The 9,792-nt window shown below is 52.6% G+C and overlaps 4 protein-coding genes across 4 annotated transcripts; 2 read left to right on the top strand and 2 right to left on the bottom strand.

Moving 5' to 3' along the window:
• Positions 1-70: 70 nt before the first annotated feature.
• BO88DRAFT_408066 (uncharacterized protein) lies at positions 71-1,031 on the top strand. The gene is made up of 2 exons (XM_025707616.1): positions 71-550; positions 645-1,031. The coding sequence occupies exons 1-2, from the start codon at positions 293-295 to the stop codon at positions 807-809; spliced, it is 423 nt and encodes a 140-aa protein (XP_025558535.1). The 5' UTR covers positions 71-292; the 3' UTR covers positions 810-1,031.
• Positions 992-5,059, bottom strand: BO88DRAFT_408067 (DEAD/DEAH box RNA helicase). Its single transcript, XM_025707617.1, has 5 exons — positions 4,720-5,059; positions 4,346-4,648; positions 3,861-4,275; positions 1,404-3,803; positions 992-1,353 (listed from the first exon to the last, which is right to left on the bottom strand). Exons 1-5 carry the CDS (start codon positions 4,861-4,863, stop codon positions 1,079-1,081), a joined length of 3,537 nt encoding a protein of 1,178 aa, XP_025558536.1. The 5' UTR covers positions 4,864-5,059; the 3' UTR covers positions 992-1,078.
• A 158-nt stretch (positions 5,060-5,217) lies between these two features.
• BO88DRAFT_491107 (HMG-box domain-containing protein) lies at positions 5,218-6,876 on the top strand. The gene is made up of 3 exons (XM_025712831.1): positions 5,218-5,910; positions 5,967-6,269; positions 6,329-6,876. The coding sequence occupies exons 1-3, from the start codon at positions 5,356-5,358 to the stop codon at positions 6,431-6,433; spliced, it is 963 nt and encodes a 320-aa protein (XP_025558537.1). The 5' UTR covers positions 5,218-5,355; the 3' UTR covers positions 6,434-6,876.
• A 2,253-nt stretch (positions 6,877-9,129) lies between these two features.
• BO88DRAFT_152028 (uncharacterized protein) lies at positions 9,130-9,665 on the bottom strand. The gene has a single exon (XM_025701524.1). It carries the CDS (start codon positions 9,527-9,529, stop codon positions 9,224-9,226), a length of 306 nt encoding a protein of 101 aa, XP_025558538.1. The 5' UTR covers positions 9,530-9,665; the 3' UTR covers positions 9,130-9,223.
• Between the last annotated feature and the right edge of the window lie 127 nt (positions 9,666-9,792).

Genomic DNA, 9,792 nt, shown 5'->3' on the forward strand with positions numbered 1-9,792 from the left:
CTACCCACGTGCCCGCCCGCTGCCTCCGGACCGGATCCTCCTCCGCGTCACTATCATTATCACTGTTACCTATCAACCTCACTATCTTCCCCATACTATCCACAATCTACCACAACCTTTAACTCACTATCTACTATCAACCCTCCACACTCAACACAGTCCATCCTTAACAATACAATAACCTTCTCATACAAGCCCACCAATCACCCAATCACCCACCCACCATCCACCATCCACCATCCAAACCTTCCCCGCACGAACCACCACCGCACAACAAAGCCACACCAAAAACATGGGCAACATCTGCTCCAAATCCTCAAACCAACCGGACGCCTTCTCCTCCCCCGGTCGTGTCCTCGGCTCAGGCCCGAACCCCCCAGCAAAAGATTCCTCTTCCGCCCCGCGCGCCCCGCTCCCTTCCAACGCCAAACCCGCCTCGAACTGGGGTTCTGGACCCTCTGGACGGACGTTAGGGTCGCCTGCTGCTGGGGAAGGTAATGGGGATAATGCGACTGCGGATGCGAGGACGAAAGCTGCGTTGGCGGCGCAGGTGTGTATTCCTTCCTTTCCTTTAACAGTGATATTTTCTGGTGGGTTTATCTACTAGGGCTACTAGGCTAATGTTACAACTACGATTGGAACAGAAACGAGCCGAGTCCGCATCTGCAGCCGGGAGTAAAGGAAAACTAGGCACCAAGTTAGCGGCGCAGAAGGCGCAGACGCAGAATCAGACGTTGAATGAGGCTAGTCGGGATGAGGTGGCTGCTAGGGACGCCGATGGGGCGGCGGAGGCGAGGAGGTGGCAGTAGTATGTAGTATTACTACTACTCTGTATCTGTATGTGGGTGGGGGGCTTGTGGTTTTGGTTGCGTGGAGTTGATATATTTATGGGTGTGTGCGTGAGCGGTTTAGCGGGATATATTACTGCCTTTTTCGGTTTGTTAAGACTTGTGTTTACTGTTGATACCAGAGCAACCTAGTTTATCTTATCGTTGTTTTCCTCTATTTCATGTCTACATGAGATGGTCATCTGGAGTTAGAATGCCTATCGATAATATGTCTATGGTACAACGATATACTAAACCACGTTGTAGCGGCCTCCCACGGGTGCCCGTGCGTCGCTGTCCGCCGCCGCGATGGTGCCCTCCTTCAGCAGTCGCATCAACTCGCGCATGGCGTTCGTCACGGCCAGCTCCGTTTCTCCTTCAACAAGAATATACAACTTGGGGTTCTCGCCAGGCCCAGGCACCTTGCCCGTAGGATAGAAGCTGCCCTTTGTAGTGATGGATGTACCCGTGGCCTCCAAAATCTTGGCCACGTTCGTGCGGTTGGTAACGGCCCACCGAGCTTTTTCTGTAAGGAAGTTAGCATCTGACACTCAATACAATGGGCGGTAGACTTACGAGGAAAGTCGTTGATTTCCAAGGTGGCGTGGAAGGCGCCGGCATCGGGCCCGCGATTGTCGATGGGCACTCCAGATCTCATCACTCCTGCGCGACTCAAGCGCGCGTGGATATCCGCAACGGCTGAGCCCACCTTGTCCAGTGGATTCTTGGACGTGCTGTTGGGATCCTTTTCGGTCTTGTGCACGGTAATCTTGCCATCAAGATCAATACCCTTTGGTACACCAGGCAGGGATGGAGCTGCCGTGGATTGCACAGACGAGATGGCCTTGTTGAATCGCTCCTCAGCCTGCTCATTCTTCTCTTCTTTCTCTTCCTCATCCTCGCCTTCTTCACCAGTCTTATACGTGCGCCGTTCACGCATACGAGCAGCATCACGCTCCTGGTCCAGACGCTCCAGACCCTTTCCACCGAATCCAGAGGCACTGGCCTTCTCCTTGCCGGCCTTGACCTTTTCCAGGAAAGCGTCGACCAGTTTCTGCACCGGCTCCGGCACCTTTTGTCCACTTTGTTTCAAGGCCTTGGCGATGTCGACGGAGTAGCGCTCTTGGTCCTCCGTGAGGAATGTGACCGCTGTTCCGGTATTACCGGCACGTCCCGTACGTCCTGCGCGGTGAACGTAATCTTCAAGATGGTTCGGTGCATCGTAGTTTACGACGAGCTTCAGTTGCTTAACATCCAGACCACGAGCGGCAACAGATGTGGCGATCAACACAGGGAAGATACCAGCCTTGAAATCCTCAATGGTCGAGTCACGGTCAATCTGATCTTTGCCTCCGTGGATGGACATGCATGGGTAACCCTTGCGCATGAGCTCACGAAGCAGGGCGTCAGCAGCTTCCTGACGATCAACGAAAATGAGAGCACGCGCGTCCTCATTCTCGTCGCTCGAATACAGGTTACCCAGGAGTTCCAGCAAACGCACGAACTTTTGGTCATCGTTGCGCACTTCGACTATCTGGGTGATTTCGGGAGCGACGACACTCTTGCCACCAACCACAATCTCAATCGGTTTTGTCAGGGTCTTGCGAGCCAGCGCTTCCATATTCCGAGGGAATGTAGCTGAGAAAAGCACCGTCTGCCGGTCAGGGCGAATGTTGGCCATGATTTTCATCACCTGTGGCTCGAAGCCCATATCGAACATCCGGTCTGCCTCGTCAAGGACCACATAAGTGACCCGGCGTAGATTAGTGACTCTACCAGCATTTGCTGCCAGTAGGTCGATCATTCGGCCCGGTGTGCAGACAATGATCTCAGCACCACGCTTTAGATCAGCAATTTGATCTTTAATGGGAGCGCCACCATAAGCACAAACGGCTCGGAGATTCAAAGCTTTGAGGAATGGCTTGCAGTCCTTGTGGATCTGCGTGGCCAATTCACGAGTAGGCGTCATGATCAGACCAACGGGACCTTCCATATTGTCCAGCGGCCGTTGATCCTTGATGTGTCGGAACATGGGAATTAAGAAGGCGATTGTTTTACCAGATCCCGTCTTAGCCACACCGATCACATCACGCCCGGACATAATCGCAGGAATGGCCTGAGCCTGGATCGAGGTAGTCTTCTCGTATCCCAACTTGTCGATTACGTCCAGAGTCTGCACTCCCAACCCGCATTGAGACCATTTCTGGACTGGCTTGGGAACATCAACACCACGGACTTTAATTCCGTCGAGTTCCAGACGCAAACTTGCCGCCTCTTCATCCGACATTTGTGCCAGATCAGAGGGCTCCGTGTAGAACTTCTTCCGGAAGGATTCATACTCAACCTTCTTGTGGTCAACGGTTGGGATATCCTTCTTCTTCTTGGCCTTGTTCGCAATAGCGAGGAAATCATCTGCATCCCCATCCCCGACGGCAGTCATATCAATATCATGCTCGTCACCGAACAAAGCCTCAGGCTGCTGCTCTTTGGTCTTCGAGAACTTGGCGCCGACCTTCTTCTTTGGTGGTGCCGACTCAGCAAGCTCTGACATGAATGCATCCAAAGGATCGACTTCCTCCTCTTCCTGAGCATCGACCTCCATGTTGTCGGCGGCTTCAGGAGCGTCGCCCATTACAGTGTCGCTCGATTCGGCACCATTGGACTGAGCTTTTATAGCTTCGCTCTGCAAGCGTTCTTCTCGCCTCTCCGCCGCAGCTCGTGCCGCAGCAGCAGCCTCTTCTTCGGTGCCGTCTTGCATGTCGACATCATCTTCATCCTCATCAGCGGCACCATCTGCAGCTCCATTGACATCCTTCGCGTCTTCTAATGGAGGCGTAGGTAGCCTTTCCAACTTCCTCCGTGTCGACTCTTCCTCTCCGAATCCTAAGGTCTTGGTAGCCGTTGTCTTTTCGGTATCTGCTGCTTGCTTGGTTCCTAGGCCAAAGCGACCAACGTTGCCTTTCGCCTTTAAAGTAGCTGTGAAGGAAATTAGCAAAGATCTCTATGACAATCGGAATTGAGAGAACAACATACCTGAAGCACCGCTTGTAGCGGGCTTGGGCTTAACCTGAGCGGGAATAGTAGTAACTGGCTTGACAGATGGCGGAACGGCAACATCATTGCCCAGCACCGCCGGGGGTGCGGGTGTAGAAGAAGCACTCTTTGCGATCGCCTTTGGATCAAACTTCCCAGTATATGTACCGGGAGTAGCATCAACGCCTGGTGTTGCAGGAGATTGGGGAGAACTGACAGCCGGTGACAAACCAGACTTGCGATCAATCTCTTCTAAGATACTTCTCGCTCCACCAGCTGCAGCAGCTTCTCGCTGTTTCCTTTCCTTCTCAGCGGCTTGTTTCTGCTTCCATGCCTCCAGCTTGGCGAGTCTCTCCGCCCTCTTTTCGTCCTCTGTCGGGGCCGCGGTGGCTGCTGGTGTTGACGGCTTCGAAGTCTATAATCCGTGTTAGATGCGTTTATCCAATGCGACAGGAAAAAGCAACGAGGACTGGCTTGGAGCTTACCTCACGAGACCTAGGGGCATCTTTAGCCCGATCCCGGCTATCGTCCCGTCTAGACTTGTACTTCAAGTCAGCAGAATCATCTGTCCGCCTTCGAGCCCTGTCGCGGGAATCTTCTCGCCTGCTTCGATAATCCCTATCGCGGCTTCGTCGACGGTAATCATCGCGCTCCCGGGACCGTCGTCGATCGCGAGAGCGTTCTCTCCGACCAGGTCGATAAGAGTCTTCGTCGCGTCTGTCTAGCGAGCGGTCACATCTCCGGTAAGCATCACGGTCGCGATCACGTTCGCGTTCACGGTATCGTCTCTGTAGCCAGGCGAAAGAGATTGTTAGAGCCGTCTAATGGCATCAGATGGAGAAAATGAGCTCATGCGTACCTCAGGGCTGCGCGATCGGCGATAACTCCTGCCAACGTCTCGCCGGCTCCTCTCATAGCGATCATCGTCTCTGCGATTCCGTCTGGATGAGGAATACGTGCTGCCTACAGGTGATGGTGAGCGAGTATCCCCGTGGCGAGCCATTGTTGCAGGCCAACGATGAGTGAGTATTACTGAGACTCAGGAAAAAGCTCGAGCACGTGGACAGGATACTAAAGTGAGTTTTACCCTTCCATTCAAATTATGAGAAACAGTTTAGTTATTTTCTGCGAAAACCAGGCACTGCCGATAGGAACCCGGTGGCGAGAACAGCTCAAGGTGTGGTCGAAGTGATGGTGTCCGACGGTCTGTTCTCTCCCAAACTAAAGAGGCTTTCGCGCCTCAGGCGGCGAGGGAGCCCACTTATCTATCACGTGATTGATACCGATATCAGTAATACTCACGTGAGAGCTTCATTACCCGATTCGGCATCTCCCAAACGACTGAGCTACGCGACCCCAGCCTCCCCGGTTTCGTCACTGACAGGCATCCTGCACAAGGGCGAATCCTTCGACTGATCGTTGTTTGGTCACTTAGCAACCTACCCTTTACATATTACTCCGGTTCTCCGATACGCGACTACCATTGTTCAGGGCCATGCCTTTGAACCTAGCTCGGTGCGGAGGGGGTGTTCTCCAACACCTCCAGCTTAGTGAGGCCTTCTCTCGTCCCGTTCGCCAGGCCATCTCTCAGAGTCATGTTAGACGCATGTCCCTCGCCGCTCTGAGTCGCTTCTCGACCCCCAATGTCAGATATGCACCTCTTTCCGCTGCCCTCTCCGGACACCTGACCAGCGGCTATGCGACTGCGGCTTCCCCCAAGGGGCGCGCCAGCACCAAATCGACTTCCACCAAGACGACCAAGTCTACGAAGTCCACCAAGACTACCAAGAAGCCCCGGGCAAAGAAGGTGCTCACCGATGAGCAGAAAGCCGCCAAGAAGGAAGCTAAGGAGAAGAGCGACTTGAGACAGCTTGTGAAGCAGCTGAAGGCTGCCTCTCTTACGCCGCCCAAGAGGCTCACCAACCACTTCACCCTGACTATGCTGAGCAAGCTTGAGGAGGTCAAGAAGGAAGGGAAGGGATTGAAGGGCAAGGAGGCATTCAAGGAGGCCGCCGACCGTGCCAAGAACATCAGTGAAGCCGAGCGCGAGGTTCGTTGGTTACAAAAAGACGTGAGAGGCTTCGTGATACTGACGTCTGTTTACAGCAATTTGTCGCTACTGCTGCTACCAACAAGGAAGCTTACGAGAAGGAATACAAGGAGTGGCTCGACTCGCACAGTCCCTTGGAGATTAAGCAAGCCAACGACGCCCGGCGAAGACTCGCCCAGATTCAGAACAAGAAGTTCTTCCCTCTTCATGACCCTCGCCTGGTCAAGCGCTCCAAGATCGCGTATTTGTTCTATGCCGAGGAACGCCATCAGGCTGGTGACCTCAAGTACATGTCCATCCCCGAGCGTGGTGTGCGGATTGCGGAAGAATGGCGAGGCATGACCGCTGCAGAGAAACAGGTATGCTTGCTGCGCCTCTCCTGAATTGTTGTCAGAAGGAATGCTAATGCAGCGAATAGAAATACGTGCGACTTCAAGAAGTTGATGCCGACCGGTACGCCCGGGAATACAAGGTCGTCTATGGCGAGGATCCCCCCTATGTGGGAAAGAACGCGACTAAATGAGCATCCTGTATAAGCATTGTGGTATGACTGTCAGGTAATGAGGTGGGACGATTGTTTCAATACCAGGAAGGTCGATTGTGTTTCAAGATTCTGCAGGCGGGTCCTAGGGATAATGGTGTGTCATTTGCCCACTCGGTCTTAGCTGCTTGCCTTCCATGTTTTCGTGCACCTGTATTCTCCATTTGTAACGTGTCTTGAGGGAATTGTACCCTATGAAAGGAAACATCCTTCCTTGTTGATCAAGTGCTCGTAGGAACAATGGGACGCCTGGCTGGGCTCACAAAAGCCGCATAGTCGCGATACAGTGACGTATCCCGAGCCACGTGCCTGCGCAGGAGTCATAGCCATCTATCCACAGCAACGATCAACGGTCTCCCACCCATAAGAGCTGAGACATTTCTCGTCCTCTGGATGTGTCGTTTTGGACGGGTATCTGCTTGGTCAAACTGCATATTGCTCGAGCGCAGCCTAGGATCTTCGAATTCTAGACCAACGCCATGTCCCTCAAGCCGATGACCGGTGAAGGGTCTACTGAGTCAATTAAGAGGTCGTCGTAAGAAGAACTACTTACTGCATGCTGCTTATTCAACGACATACGATAGATAGATGCACGCACATCTCCGGGTGTTGGGCATAAAAGATCGTATCCATGTGGTGGGTACGCATGCCCTGGGATGATGCAGCGGTCCGACGGACATATGAGTCATTGTCAACAAGCCGTACCTGACTTGCCCTCCAGGGCCCCGTAGTACCCTACCTACTCTTTCTCTCCCTGAACTGCATTGTATGCGGGCTGGCCCGTTCTTGCCGGGGTGTTTCAATTTAAAAGGGCGATTTAGCGCGTCAAGCTAGAAATGTCCCAATTTGGATACATGCAGAGACCGCAGACAGGGGAGTCTGCTATGATGAATAGTATCAACATATGGTATATGCATTCAACGCAACTCCCCAAGCAGTAACAGCCTGTAGATAGCAGCAACTAAGTGGCTGTAGAATCGGCGTGCATCACTGCATATGCTTTTCCGCGGCGGGGCACGGGAAACAGCCAGGGTCTAGAAAATGCATGCGATGCAGCAATTGCGGACGTTCGGAGATTCTCAACAGGATGGACAACTGTACAGCACACTCGGACGATAATGGGGGAGGAGACATACTCAGGCGGAGCTGGTGGATGTACATAGTGGTGTATCAGGACTAGTCTGACCGGATTAACTGCGACGGTGTCAAAGAGCCCCGACGAAGGGGAGCTGCGAATGGCCAGTGGTTGGGTCTCCGTTGCGCAGAACGTGATCTCATAGGCTGGTGGAGGGGTCTTTGCCTTCGATGCGGTGAAGAAAGAGGCCACCGCATCCACCCAAGAATGGGGTGGTCGTTTTATTTTTTCCTGACATCCGAGTTTCTCGCCGAATTTAGAACGAGAGGGGAGCAGAGGGCATTTTGGCTGCCTAAGAATGAGACTGGACGGGGTTTCTTGGATTTCCGCATGATGATGAATGCAAGTTCGGACCAATATTGGGAAATTATGCTGTTGTTGTTGCATAGATCTGGAGGCACGTGCGGTGGTAGATCGAAGAGATTGCGAGGCTCAGATGGAGGATCAATGAATTAATTCCCTCCATACAGTATTGACAGTAGGCAGGGACAGACAGCATCTGATATGTCCGACATGCGTGATATTGGAATGAATGGTGATTCTTCCTGTGTTTCTTTCTCTTGCAGTGATGCCCTATGCGACTTTCCATTGACCAGCCATTGATTTGTTTACTTTAGCTGCGGTAGATACTAGTCTAGTCTTAGTAAGTTACTTGGTAGATGTCCGCAAGTCGAACCAAGGAACCGGTGATCTTTTAGCTCCTCTTTTTCCTTCAGCAGACTTTCCATTTCCATCAAAGCAGTACAGTAATAATAATGTTCGACCCCACTTGATGCCGGGAAGAGAATGACAACGAATACCCTGGACTGTTTAAACCCTTTTTGGTAATGCTCTGAATACCCTTTGTCGGGCTCTCTCAGACTCCTTCCCCCCCCTTCTGAGTGATGACGGGCTCCTTTCTGCATGATAGGGAGGGAGGTCATTCCCGATGGTTACATACATATAGAGAGACCAATCTACCCGTCCAGAGGCATATGCGCAACCACTGCAAGTCAGTCAGTCAGTGTATGTACTTCCCAGTACATACCACCACTAAAGTACATACCTTCATAGTCCGACTCGTCGATCGCGCCAACGCTTTCCCACCGCGAAGGAGGGGGGCATTCGTTATCGATAGGAGCATCTGCCCACCGCCCCCGTCCTTGCGCGCAACCCAACCGGGTGTGTGACTGGCTTGTGCCTGCGTGACTACTGACTCCCTTTCATTATCCCATTGCTCGCCGGCTTTACTGCCGTTCTTCTCAAGTCTCACTTACAGTGTACATAACACCACAGTACTTACTCCTGGATACTTCTCAGTCCCTCGTTGGTCGCTGCATTGGATGCGCCAATAAAACTTTCATCCACATCCACATCCACAGACTCTCTCACCTACCGCGCCGTGCGACTATACCGGCATCTTCCCAGCGATCCCGCTGCCCCGTTGGCCCATTACCACTTCCCCAGCCACCGGGTTACGCTACTGGGCCTCGGAGAATCAAATCACACGCTTTTACTCCGTATACGCCGATCAATCAAATCAAAGAGCTGCTTGTAAACTTGAGCAGAATAGAAAAAAAAAGGTTTGCAGTCTCACTCATTTTTTCTTTCCCTCGAACTTTTTTATTTACTTTGGGTGGCACTCCCGCAGCCCGTCTTCAAGTATTACTTGCTTCTTCCATACTCACCTTCGAGCGACCGCTGATTTTCCCGACGTATACTAGTTCGCATTCCTCACTGTCCATCGCATACCAAATCATCCAATCCCATTCTCGCCTGGGAGGATCTTCCGCAGAATCGCGCTCCATTCCTTCTTTCCACGTCTGCCACCGCCCTAGGGTCATGAATTCCATGGCCTCTCCTCGTATCCCTGCTTCTCCCTGCTGAACTTCTTTCGTCAATCTAGATCTCCTCACTTCCTCTGACATTCCTTTTGAGGTCGATCGACTCCTGTCTCGCCCCATCTCCAGTCCTTATCGCAAGTTTCGGTCTGCCTGGCGTCTGACGTGACGTTTCGCGTGGTGTAACTACCATTAGTCCTGGGTCCTTCCCACTTTTGAGTCCCCGTCGTCTTTGAATTCATTGCTCCTGCGCTGTCGCCTATTTGTACGTCGATTTCGTCGCTCGAACGCCAACTGCCTCAATTGGGGCCGATAGTCCTTTGATATCCATGCGCCTGGCATAGAGCAGTCGCTGGTCGTCAGACGAGTGTCGGTCGTTTTTCCAG

The sequence above is a fragment of the Aspergillus vadensis genome, assembly GCF_003184925.1.
Source record: "Aspergillus vadensis CBS 113365 unplaced genomic scaffold BO88scaffold_28, whole genome shotgun sequence".
Classification (NCBI taxonomy): domain Eukaryota; kingdom Fungi; phylum Ascomycota; class Eurotiomycetes; order Eurotiales; family Aspergillaceae; genus Aspergillus; species Aspergillus vadensis.

Bases quoted from the DNA above. Each gene is read 5' to 3' on its own strand.
- BO88DRAFT_408066 (XM_025707616.1), top strand. From the start codon at position 293: ATGGGCAACATCTGCTCCAAATCCTCAAACCAACCGGACGCCTTCTCC. The intron at 551-644 runs GTGTGTATTCCT...CGATTGGAACAG, and splicing joins AAGCTGCGTTGGCGGCGCAG to AAACGAGCCGAGTCCGCATC.
- BO88DRAFT_408067 (XM_025707617.1), bottom strand. From the start codon at position 4,863: ATGGCTCGCCACGGGGATACTCGCTCACCATCACCTGTAGGCAGCACG. The intron at 4,649-4,719 runs GTACGCATGAGC...GCCTGGCTACAG, and splicing joins GCCGATCGCGCAGCCCTGAG to AGACGATACCGTGAACGCGA. The intron at 4,276-4,345 runs GTAAGCTCCAAG...CACGGATTATAG, and splicing joins ATGCCCCTAGGTCTCGTGAG to ACTTCGAAGCCGTCAACACC.
- BO88DRAFT_491107 (XM_025712831.1), top strand. From the start codon at position 5,356: ATGCCTTTGAACCTAGCTCGGTGCGGAGGGGGTGTTCTCCAACACCTC. The intron at 5,911-5,966 runs GTTCGTTGGTTA...GTCTGTTTACAG, and splicing joins TCAGTGAAGCCGAGCGCGAG to CAATTTGTCGCTACTGCTGC. The intron at 6,270-6,328 runs GTATGCTTGCTG...TGCAGCGAATAG, and splicing joins TGACCGCTGCAGAGAAACAG to AAATACGTGCGACTTCAAGA.
- BO88DRAFT_152028 (XM_025701524.1), bottom strand. From the start codon at position 9,529: ATGGGGCGAGACAGGAGTCGATCGACCTCAAAAGGAATGTCAGAGGAA.